General features: G+C 47.0%; 1 protein-coding gene across 1 annotated transcript in view; it reads left to right on the top strand.

The window, feature by feature from the left end:
- FKBP5 (FKBP prolyl isomerase 5) overlaps positions 1-12,471 on the top strand; it is an 84,487-nt gene that overhangs the window by 56,572 nt on the left and 15,444 nt on the right. The window contains exons 6-7 of the mRNA XM_049765305.1: positions 7,044-7,134; positions 9,436-9,519. Of these exons, the coding sequence (XP_049621262.1) occupies positions 7,044-7,134; positions 9,436-9,519 (175 nt within the window). The remainder of the gene's footprint in view (positions 1-7,043; positions 7,135-9,435; positions 9,520-12,471) is intronic.

The following is a 12,471-nucleotide window of genomic DNA, read 5'->3' as shown; positions in this document are numbered from 1 at the left end:
CCCTCTAGACTGCTAATATAACAGTTCTCTTTTGTGTATAGCTTGTTGCAGTTTGGGTCTCTTGATTCTATTGTCATTGACTTTGAGTTGGGTATTTAGGTCTGATCATATTCCATTCAATGCTCATGAGACTGTTTTGCCCCTGGTCAATTTATCTTTTTTTGGGGGGAAGGGGGGTTTGGGCCACACCTGGTGATGCTCAGGGGTTACTCCTGGCTATGCACTCAGAAATCACCCCTGGCTTGGGGGACCACATGGGACACCAGGGCATCGAACTACGATCCATCCTAGGTAAGCCACATGCAAGGCAAATGCCCTACTGTTGTGCCACCACTCTAATCCCAGTTTCTCTTTTTTTACATAACATTTTCTAATCAAGTAGAGCAGAGAGGAGTCTATCTCTAAACCAGCAATATATAGTGGTTCTTAATTCTGTGTTTTAAAATCGCAGCTACTCTAAACTTATGTAAAGGGGACAATATTGGGGCTAAAGAGCTTGTACAGCAAGCAGGTAAGGCCTTTGCCTTACACATGGCTGACCCATGTTCTATCTCTGGACCTGTATGTTTCCCCAAGCTCTAGTAGGAGTTAATTCCTGAGCACAGAGCCAGGAGTATGCCCTGAGTAAAGCCAGGTATGGCCCCAAATCCCCTTCCCAAAAACATCATTATTATGTTCAAGGTTTCTTTTCAGATTTCAGTTCCCTAAACATTCTGTATATGTTGTGAGCATATAATATTCTATTAGCCAGGGGCTGGAGCAATAGCAAAGCAGTGGGGTGTTTGTCTTTCACGCTGCTGACCCCAGACCAACCTGGATTCCATTCCCCAGCATCCATATGGACCCCGAGCCTGCCAGGAGCATTTTCTTTTCTTTTTTTTTTAATTTTTTATTTTTGATTATGATAACAATGATGCAAAGAAAGAGGATAAGGTAAAGTTACAGGGAAGGACAATCACCCATATACAGAGTTCTCAGAAGAAATCCCCTTGCTGACACCTAAATTTTGAACTTACAGTCAAAGAACATTAAGAAAGATAAGGTTAGGGTCGCTGGTCGGACAGCGGGCCACAGATCTCCTGGACTGAACACTTGGTCCAGGAGACTGGGACCCCCCACGCCAGGCAGGTCTTCATGGCCGGCCCTGGCAACTCAGGTCCTGGGGGGCGGGCGGAGGAGGGAAACTCCTCCCTTTCAATTTTCTTTTCTTTTCTTTTTTTTTTGTGTGTGTGTGTGTGTGTGTGTGTGTGTGTGTGTGTGTGTGTGGTTTTTGAGTCACACCCGGCAGTGCTCAGGGGTTATTCCTGGCTCCATGCTCAGAAATTGCTCCTGGCAGGCACAGGGGACCATATGGAACACCGGGATTCGAACCGATGACCTTCTGCATGAAAGGCAAACGCCTTACCTCCATGCTATCTCTCCGGCCCCTCCCTTTCAATTTTCAAACTGGAGAGGGAGCTCGCAGTTGGACCCAGCAGAGCGCACATGCCAGGAAAATCGTCCCTCTTTTTTTCTGTTCCTAATTGGGTAAACACCAAGACTGACCTTCTGCCCCAACACCACCATCCAGCTCCTCATTGAATGACACCCTCTCGGTCCCCAGCTCATGCCTACACAAACAACTACAAACAACATGCCTGTTGACCCATGCTTGGTGGCCCCTCCTGCCCCCATCAAACTATGGACTATTGCATGATACCGGAATCAGCTTCAGCATAACCCCTTGTTCAAGGACAATATAGGGTTCCGTCATGCCGCAAAACATGTCCCAAACTCAACTATCACCTGTTGTCTTCAAATACCCTTGTTTTCTTTCTTTTTTTTTCTTTTTAAAACATAAAAGGGTCATATGTATCTCTTTTGTATATCTCTGATGTATTCCCTTAACATCTATAACTCTTTTCAAATATTCTCATTTGTGACAAAAAAAAAAAGATAAAACAGAACCCATGTACAATTACTTTGTCCACAAGTCTCCAGATTGTAGTACATTATAACATTTCTTAGCAGTACACAAAGCAATCTAAAGCCATGAAATTTATGTGACTCCTTAAACATTGAAGGCATAGTATTTTTTTTACATTTTCATGCACATGCATATTAGTTTGAGTTAACATTAAAAGTTTAAGTGGTTTTTTTTAAGGTTTAGAGTCAAAGGAGCACAGTAAATGGTGTTAGAGTGGCAAATATTGTTTGCATAGGCCCACCAAAATATGGGGGACATGGAAAGGAAAAGCCTTGGCCTAAATACAAGGAGACCCTACCTTTGAAGTTTCCTGGCATAAGACCAACTCTCGGTGCCAGGAGCATTTTCTGAGCACAGAGCCAGGAGTAGCCCCTGAGCGTCACCGGGTGTGGTCCAAAAACGCCAACATAGATAAATAAGCAGTGAATCTATTTAAAAAATTAGGGGCTGAAAAAAAAAATTAGGGGCCAGAGCGATAGCACAGTGGTAGGGTTGTTTGCCTTGCATGCAGATGATCTGGGACGATTCAGTCCCTGGCATCCCTTATGGTCCCCCAAGCCTGCCAGGTGCGATTTCTGAATGCAGAGCCAGGAATAACTCCTGAGTACCATTGGATGTGGCCCAAAAACAAAAAAATTAGAAAATATATAGTATATTGGGCCAGAGAGGTAGCACAGTGGTAGGGTGTTTGCCTTGCAAGCAGCTGACCCAGGACAGACGGTGGTTCGAATCCCAGCATTCCATATGATCCCTCGTGACTGCAGAAGCGATTTCTGAGCAGAGAGCCAGTAATAACCCCTGAGCGCTGCCGGGTGTGACCCCCCCCCCAATAAAAAAGAAAAAGAAAATACCAATTCATTTCTTTGTAATCTGATTGAGGAGGCAGTAGTGGGGTCAAATGTCTCAAGTTTATGGCAAAGAGAAACAGATTATCCTTATTTCATTGAATGTAGAGCTGTGGATACTTGGGTAAGTTACGAAACTCTCTGAGCTTCAGTTTCCTCTTTTGTAACACAGAGATAGAAAGGCATTGGACGCCATAAAATAATCCACATGAGAAATTTTGCAGAGTGCCAGGCACGTTCATCTACAGCATTAGTTAATAATGCTAGTGTGATCATTATCTTCCCTTCGTTTTACCGCTCAGACCACAAGAAAAAGGAAGTACTATTTCAGCCTGGTAAAATTCTCAGAGCTTTTTATCAATGTTGTTGGCACATTTTAATCAGTATCTAGGCATGAGTTTTTCAGTATTTGCTGGAAATTAGCCTAGTAAAGGGGCGCATGTTACTTTCTTTTCAGCGTGTCAAGGGGGAGTACATGTGGCCTGTACTTCATTCTATCCAAGACTCTGTACACGGTGTGTGATTCCAGCTGAGTGTGCAAACATTCTGGCACATATGTCACACTCCCAAGCACCCATCACATTCTCAAGCACCCGTTACCCACCCCTCACCCTCTGTCTCACTCCATAGCACCCATCATGCTGAGAGCCCAAAGGCATTGTCTGGCCTTTCTCAGAGGACCCTCCCCCCTCCCACTCTCCACGGTGCTTTGCTCCTGAGGGTCACTGCCATCATGACTACTTCTGTTCCCGCTCTCTTCTGTATTTCATTCTCCAAAACATTTCTAGGATACACTTTCGCTGTCATTCTAACATACTGTTTCATGGACTATTTTCATGATAAGAAATTCATAAAATACTTCCTCAGAACTCATTTTCTCTCTCTTGTTATCAGGACAGCAGCTTTGATTCTGTACTTATTGGGGCATTTTCCTGTCCTAGTCTACTTTCTGAAAATCCTAGAGAGTCCTCCCAGGAATGAGGTCTCCTTCCTGCCTGGTGCATGAGCCCTCCCACTCCCCCCGCACCATTCCCCACACTGGAAGGACCATCGGGATGGATATACTGACTGCTTTGCATCTTCCCGCTGAGAGTGTTGGGTGGGAGGATATGACCCACTTTATACAACAGCTGAGTAGAAGAATGAGATAAATCTTTTTCATTTTAGGTAAAGTATGGCAAATTTTAACCTTTTTTCTTTAAAAAATAACTTTAATTAAAAGAAATTTTGACCACACCCAGCAGTCCTCAGGCTCTGAATAGACTTAGGGATTGATCACTCCTGGCAGGGCTCTGGGGACCCCCTGGAGTGACAAGGATCAAACCTGGGTATGACACATGCAAGGCAGGCGCCTCACTCACTGTAGCATCTCTCCAGCCCCATTTTGTTTTCATTTAATTTTCTAGTTTTAACTTCCTTTTGTTCCGGTCCTACACCAACCCCAGATAAAGATACAAGTCATCAAGGAAACCATAGTGTTTAATCCTGAGGTAGTGTGGGTCAAAAATAAACTATTTTCTGTGGGCACGTAGGGTCTTGAATTTTTTTTTTTATTTGTAGTGAATCAGGATAATTTGTATTGAATGAAACATGCTTAGAAAGCTGTGGAGTGGGGGAACAGAAAGGAATCCAGGAAGAGAGAACACGGGTTAGAGAAAGAGCAAATGAGCAAAGAGAGATGGTGAGATCCTTGGGAAAACTCGGACCAGAAGAGCCCATCTGGGTTTGCTCTCATCTGACTCTCGAGAAGCACTTTTCTCTGAGCCTCAGTTTCGTCATCTATAAAAAGGGAACACACAGTAAGAACTTTGAGCACCTGAGGCTGTGTTTGTTCCTGGTCATCCTTGTGTCTACTCTCTTCAGGAAACTCTTGCTCAAGAATATTAATTCCGGGCCGGGCGGTGGCGCTAAAGGTAAGGTGCCTGCCTTGCCTGCGCTAGCCTTGGACGGACCTCGGTTCGATCCCCCGGTGTCCCATATGGTTCCCCAAGCCAGGAGCGACTTCTGAGCGCATAGCCAGGAGTAACCCCTGAGCGTTACCGGGTGTGGCCCAAAAACCAAAAAAAAAAGAATATTAATTCCGTTACCTGGGCCCAGCCTTTCTTGTGGTCAGGCCCTGGATTGCCTTGTCTGGCATCTACCATTTAGTCCTGTGAGCTCGGGTGGCCTCCCTGGTCCCCACAGATCTAGCAGAAGGCAGCCCTCACCCCTATTTATATGGGAGTCCAGTGAGAGGCTCAGAGCACTGTGGCGTGGGATCTCACTTCCCAGGATGAAATACTCCATGTACGTCTCTGTTTAAAACCAAAGGAGACTGTTAGAAATGGAACCTTCTACTCATCTTCCACAGGCTCATTGATGTCAGCAGCACAGGCTGCTGCACCCCGGCTCCCTTACAGCTCACCTCCCAGCTCAGGCCTGGGTTTCCATGTGTGCATTCCTCAGGCTGCCCTTTCCTTCCTCAGAGCTGGTGACTTGTTTTTGTTTTTGGACCACACCTGGTGGTACTCAGGGGTTACTCCTGACTCTGTACTCAGAAATTATTCTTAGCAGGCTCAAGGGACCATATGAGATGCCAAGAATTGAACCCCGGTCCATCCCAGGTTGGCCGCGTACAAGGCAGATGCGCTTCTGCTGTGCTATCTCTCCAGCCCATTGTCTGTGACATTTGAAGGCTTGTAAGGACTGTCCTTCTTACTCACTATTAGTGAGAAGCCCAGAATTTTCCAGGCAATGACAAATGACTGTCTCCCGGGAAAGAAAAGGGTAGGGAGGAAAAACCTTCCTGGGTACCATCCATTTCCCCCAAACAATCGCCTGCCATCTGTAAATGGCCCCTCCTCTGTTGTTTGTACCGTGGGCGTCAAATAGAGACCTGCTGTCCCGGGAACCCGCCGATTTCCCAGCAGCGAAGGCAGGAATATTCCTTCCATCCCAGAAGGCAGAAAGAAAATAGGAGACAGGCACATGCGGGATCTCAAAGTAGAAACCTGGTCACCACTGCCTGAAAGTGGCCCCTATAATTACCAGTCATGGTGGGTCCTCTTGCCCTCTTTGATTTCTCTGCTTGAAGATACCCTTTGCCCTGCTATTAAGCCGGCCGCACCCCGTTCCCGCCTGCTCGCATTGTATCTCTCGGCCTATGTCTGGCTCTGGCTCCCTGTTCTTGTGTAACTGTGGAGATGAGTGAGTAAGCACTTTGCTTCTTGGAAAATTCGGGCAAGGGGTAAAGAAAGTGATGCAAGTGGCGCCAGAGAAGGCCTCCCGCTCTGCTGCTTCCTTCCGGCCCAGAGGAAGTTGGAGGAATCAGCTCTGGCCTGCTTGGGGGGTGAGGGGACACATGCAGGTCAGAGCCTGCAAGTTGGGTTCTCTAAGACTTTGGGGGTTATTGTTGTTGTTGTTGTTGAATTGTCCTTATGGTGCTATTTCATATACTGAAGCTATTTCATGCACTTGACTTGGTGGGAATAAGAATCTGTGCCAGCGAATCCTTCCTACCAACACCGAGGAAACTACTGTGCCAGGCAGGCAAAGCTCCACCAGCCCGCCTAGCCTTGACATGGGCTCTTTGGATGCCGATTCCGTCAGAGATAATAAAGAAGCCCCACAAAACAAGGGTGTCCCTGGCTCATTAGTGCGCTCATTCAGGATGCTAGAACCTCAGGCTCCAAGAATATATTCCTTTTGCCCTGAGATCTTAGAATGTGCTGGAGGAGAGGAGCTCTTCTCTTTAATTTTGTATTTATCGGGGCATTTGCCTTTCCTACTCTACTTTCTGAAAATCCTGGAGAGCCCTGCCAAGAATTAGGTCTCCTTCCTGCCCGGTGCGTAAGCGACCACCACCCTCGCCCTATTTCCTGGGCTGGAAGGACCCTTGGGACATGGCATTGCTCTGCGTCCTCCCACTGAGGGTGCTCCAGGCAGGGCAAGACTTGGCTTTCTATAACAGCTGAGTAGAAGATTGAGGTCCCCCACAGTGGGTGGGGCAGGGACATGTCCCCATCACCTTAAGCCCTTGCTCCCAGGAGATGGAGCCAGAGTGGTCCCTACTTGGTCTCAGCCTGGTGCCAGTTTACCTCCAGTGTGTGTGTGCCCTTCTGTCTGTGATCACTCCTCTGCTAATGTCATGCCTGGGAATAATACTGCAGGTCGTGCCTGGAAATACACCGATACTTTTAAGGTTTTATAAATAAATATATATATACTTTTTTTTTTTTTACTCTCCATTTCAGATATGGTTTTGGAGAGGCAGGGAAGCCTAAATTTGGCATTGAACCTAATGCTGAGCTTATATATGAAGTTACACTTAAGAGCTTCGAAAAGGTGAGAAAAATACCACTTCTGACATCCTGGGAGGCTTCTTCTCAGTTCACTGCTTCTGAGTTGGTGCCCTAGGGCCCTCCCCCATCCCCCTGCTGGAGTGTGCTCTGGTGCTTTTCCTGGCCACTTTGCCTCACCCAGCCCCGCAGCGCAGGAGCTCAGCAGCTAAGCTATAGTTCCCTGCGCTTATTTTGTTCCTATGTGTCAGCCTTTTCTTATTTTTTTTTTCCCTTTTCCTTTTTTTGGGTAGAATCCAAGGCTTGTTCCCTTATTTGTTCCTAGACTTGTTCTTTTTGTACTTTTTTTCCTGGGTTGAAGACAAAAAGGTTCGTGTTCTGCCAGGCAGCTCCTGGGAGGGGGTGAGGGGGAGGAATGCAGGGAGGGGGGGTTGGGGGTGCAGCTTCCCTGTGCTGGACAGATTGTACCTTCCCAGGGCCAGTGAGGAGCCCTTTTGCTGTGCCTCCAAGTTATTCTCCAAATCACAAGGTCTTGCAGGCCACCGGGTTTGGAGATGGGCCTGAGGAAACACAAACCCCTGACCCCCAGGGCCTTCTCCTTCATACCTGACCAAGGAGAGAAGAGCATTTTCCCAGTGTCAACTTGTGCTCCAGGAACCCTGGGCCTCCTCGAGCTTTACTGGCATTTCCGCCTTGCCAAGGCCACACGTAGAACCTGTGCCTGGCCCAGCTGAGCCCCCTTGGCATCACAAAGTGTCTCCTTTCCCTATACCTGTGCTGCAGGGCCTGCTGCATGTCCTATGCCTACTTTCAGCTGTATCCCTACTGCCCTGTAGGCCTGTTCTTGTGGGGTAACAAACAGAAATATTTCCCCAGCCTGCCCATGACCTTCCACCTTCATCACACCCCCGCCCCTCACATTTCCCCAAACAAACCTGCCCCCTGTGGGGACCCACAGACTGTTTTCATTTCATGTCCTTGTTCCCATGCACATCGCTCGCTATGGGGTACACCACCCAGGGCCTGTGTCTGTCATAGCTCCCCAGGATTGTTCCTTGTGCTCCTGAGGTATCTGGAAACCACCTTCAGGGCAGTGTGTGCTTCGAGAACAGCAGGGCCACCTTCTTGGTCTCCTGGCCTCCTGATAGCAAGAATGCTTCGATGCTTTGATACCCCCTAAAGACTGAACCCAGCGTGAAAGTACGCAAAGGGCTCATGTTACTAGATTTTTAAATACAAAAGCCGAGTGGCTGGAAGATGAAGAAACCCGGGGGGTTTCTGAAAAAATGGGACTCTGGCACTAGAATACGCCCATGTGTTTCGAATGGAATAAATTTGAGTTGAGCTGCTGAAGAAGCGTCCTGGTATCTACACAGCCAAGAGCCCAGAGTCATGTCCCTTTCGCTAAAGGGTCTTGGCTGGGTCTGTTGACTCTTTAGAATCCACCCCAGCCTGCTCATGCCATGGGAAGAACAATCTTCTCTGGGTCCAAAGGCGCACAACGAATGTTTTAGGTGACTTGTGTCTTACTTGAAATTCCCTAAGTGGGCACCTGCAAGTCAACACACTGGGCGGATCTTCCAACGAGTTGCTTGAGAGTGGGGAGAAGAGTCCCTGCCCTGACATTTTAAAAAATGTGAGTGGGGACTGGAGCAATAGCATAGTAGTTTGCCTTACATGAGGTCAACCCAGGTTTAATCTCCAGCATCCTATATGGTCTCCTCAGCCTGCCAGGAGTAACTTCTGAGCACAGAGCCAGGAGAAACCCGAGTGCTACCAAAACAAAACAGAACCAAAAAAAAGTGTGTGACTCTATGACTGCTTCCAGTAATGTTGCCCTTTTACAGTTGGAAAACTGAGGCTCCTGAAAAACCACTTGCCAAGCCTCCACGAGTCTTTTATAGAAGTTTGCAGGGAGGAATTAGAGGACCCGGGCTTTCCTGGTGTGCCTACCTCACCTCTCCATTCCAAAGAAACATTCGGTACTTCCCGGTGCCCGATGGTGTCAGCCCTGGCTTGATGTCAGCCTGTTTTATTTGTTTGTTTTGTTTTTTGTATGTTCCTTCCTCTTGAGCAACATGGGCCACGCTGCAGCATTATCAGCCTGGAAAGTGAGTCCTGGCCTCCGTGTGAATTGGCAGGGGCACTCACATTTTCAAGGCCACCGTGTCTTGAGAGCAGTGATTTTTGTTTTCTTTCAACCAGCAGTCTGTGGGGCTTATGGCTGGCCACGGCTGCAAAAGAGATGAAAAACCGACGCCGTTAGAAGTAGCTTCTGCTCTCAGGGGCTTCAGCTGATGCGCTGCCCTTCCTGTTTCTCTAACCATTGTCACAAATTTGCACACAGGCCAAAGAATCCTGGGAGATGGATACCAAAGAGAAATTGGAGCAGGCTGCGATTGTTAAGGAGAAGGGCACTGTGTACTTCAAGGTGTGTGAGTCCTTTCGTCTCCGTGACTGTCCGGTCCTTTCAGCGCAGAACTGACTGGGTGCCAGTGAATTGTGCTGATAACCCCTGCTCTGAATTCTGTCAGCACCTTTCTGTAAAAATAAGCCTGCATTCCTACTACAAGTTCGTGTTTTTTTCAGCTCCAGAAGAGAAGGTGGTAAGGGGGCAGGGAGAATAATTTGAGAAAAAGGAATGTAAAGACCAGGCTGGAGTGATAGGTAGCTCAGTGGGTAGGACGCTTGCCTTGTATTCAGCTAACCCAGATTCGATCCTCGCCACCCAGCTGTAAGCCCTGAGCACAATGCCAGGTGTGGCCCAAATAACAAACTAACAAAAATAATCTGATATTTCTCTACCCGAAACTGGAAGCCTTCCCTGTAGGCAGACCAGACTAGTTTGCCCGCCTGGCTCTTGATAGCTCAAGACCTTAAAGCATCTTGGTGCATGGTTGGTACTTGCAAATACTTGTGAACTGAAGCAATATCTGAGTTGAATGATTGTCAGCGAGTAACACAAATCCCCAGCTAAATTCCACACCAAGTGACGGCACATAGTAAGAAAAAAGAGGACATGCACAGTTGTCAGAAAAAAACTGACCTCGGGAGAATAGAATTTCCTTTGATAAGCTCAGATCCCTTCCACACTTGCTGGAGGGTAGGGGTGGGCAGCTACAGAAATCCCTCATATCACACTTATTTCTTGCTTCTCAAAAAACACTCTTGTAACCCCTGAGAATCTTTTATTTTCTCCTTTAGGTTATAAACCCCCACATCTTTTTTTTTTCTTTTCGGTTTTTGGTTTTTGGGTCACATCCAGCAGCACTCAGGGGTTACTCCTGGCTCTATGCTCAGAAATCGCTCCTGGCAGGCTCGGGGGACCATATGGGATGCCGGGCTTTGAATCACCATCCTTCTGCATGTAAGGCTAACGCCCTACCTCCATGCTATCTCTCAGGCCCCCATATCTTATTATTTTAATGGAAAGAAAAAGAAGCAGCAGTTAGATCTCCTGATCTGAATGTTCCAGCTGGCTTCTCTGCCCTTAAATATGTACCTTCTCAGCCTCTAGCAGAAAAGTGAGGGAAAATGAAAGAAAAAATAGAAGTTTGGGGCCAGAGAGATAGCAGGTAGACCATTTGCCTTGCATGCTGCTGACTGAGGTTTGATCCCTGGCATCCCACATGGTCCCCCAAGCCTGCCAGGAATGATTTCTGAGTGCGGAGCCAAGACTAACCCCTGAGTATTGCGGGGCGTGGCTCAAAAAACTAAACAAAACAAAAAAAGAAAATGGAAATTTTGTCAAGGTTCCCTTCTTTTCTTCTTTCCACTGCAATTCATGAGCAATTAATTGGGGGCCAGGGTGAAAGGGTTGCAGGCTCCTGAAGCCTGAAGTGCCGACAGCCACCTCAGGGTTTTTCAGGAGGCCTGTAAGCTCAGAGACCTCTGGAAGTACACCAATCAGTGCTCCCTCAACCTGCAGCCTCGAGCTCTCTCCCAATCTCCTGCAGGATTCTTTCCAATGTCACAGGGGTCCTCAAACTTTTTAAACAGAAGGCCAGTTCACTGTCCCTCAGACCATTGGAGGGTCTGACTATAGTCAAAACAAAATTTATGAACGAATTCTTATGCACACTGCATATATCTTATTTTGCAATGAAGAAACAAAACAGATACAAATACAGTATGTGGCCCGCCGGCCATAGTTTGAGGACCACTGGATTGAGGCCTAAAGGCACTTCACATATGAGACATCTGTTACAGGCGGGCTCCTGCTTTGACAGCCTAGTCTGGAGGAGGAAGAGGGAGTGACAGGTCACCTGAAACAACTAGAGTTAAGACAAGACTGGGACAGAGTGATGGCGCAGTCATTAGGGCATTTGCCTTGCATGCGTTAGCCTAGGACGGACCATGGTTCGATCCCTGGCATCCCATATGGATCCCCAAGCCAGGGGCAATTTCTGAGTGCATAGCCAGGAATAACTCCTGAGCATCACCAGGTGTGACCCAAAAACCAAAAAAAAAAAAAAAAGTCAATACACAAGACTATCATCACCAGACCCACACAGCCAGAGGACACCTGTAGGCTTACTATATTTTATGCCTATGCATATATTTCAAAAATTATTCACTTCTGTAAGTCACACATGGTGCTCAGGGGTCTCTGAAGTTCAGGGGATCCAATGCAAGGCCTTTCTGCAGCCTGAATTAACCTCCTTAGCCCCAGTTGGTATTTTTCAGACTTTGAGAGGCAACCTACCTGTCTAGTGGGTAAGAAAGGCAATTTAATGGAAGTATATTGCATTTTATAGTAAGGACAAATTTTATTTCATAAAAATTTTGTTCAGTGGTGCATGAGTAGGAACTCAATAATTTTTTTTGTTTTGTTTTGTTTTGTTTTTTTTGTTTCTGTTTTTCGGGCCACACCCATTTGATGCTCAGAGGTTACTCCTGGCTAAGCGCTCAGAAATTGCCCCTGGTTTGGGGGACCATATGGGACGCCGGGGGATTGAACCGCGGTCGCCATCTTTCCTTGGCTAGCGCTTGCAAGGCAGATACCTTACCTCTAGCGCCACCTCGCCGGCCCCAGGAACTCAATAATTTAAAACTTTATAGTGTGTTAAGTTATGATTAAATTTGAAGTCCACTGGTAGAGAAACATGTATTTATGTGTGTACATATATAATTATTGTATATAACTAAAATACTCTATGAAAAGCACAAAGGTATGTGGAATAAGCTCCAAACAGGGAAAATCAGACTTTCTGGCTCCCAGTGATTGAAGAGCTTAAGGTTTTTTTTTGTTTATTTGGGGACCAAACTTGATGGCACGCTGGCTACTCCTGGCTCTTTGCTCAGAAATTACTCTTGGGGGCCTGGAGAGATAGCATGGAGGTAGGGCATTTGCCTTGCATGAGCGCCGCCGGGTGTGACCCAA

Source organism: Suncus etruscus, chromosome 18 (assembly GCF_024139225.1).
Source record: "Suncus etruscus isolate mSunEtr1 chromosome 18, mSunEtr1.pri.cur, whole genome shotgun sequence".
NCBI classification, from domain to species: Eukaryota; Metazoa; Chordata; class Mammalia; order Eulipotyphla; family Soricidae; genus Suncus; species Suncus etruscus.
Note: the sequence above shows the minus strand (reverse complement) of the source record. Positions and strands in the feature narration are given on the sequence as shown.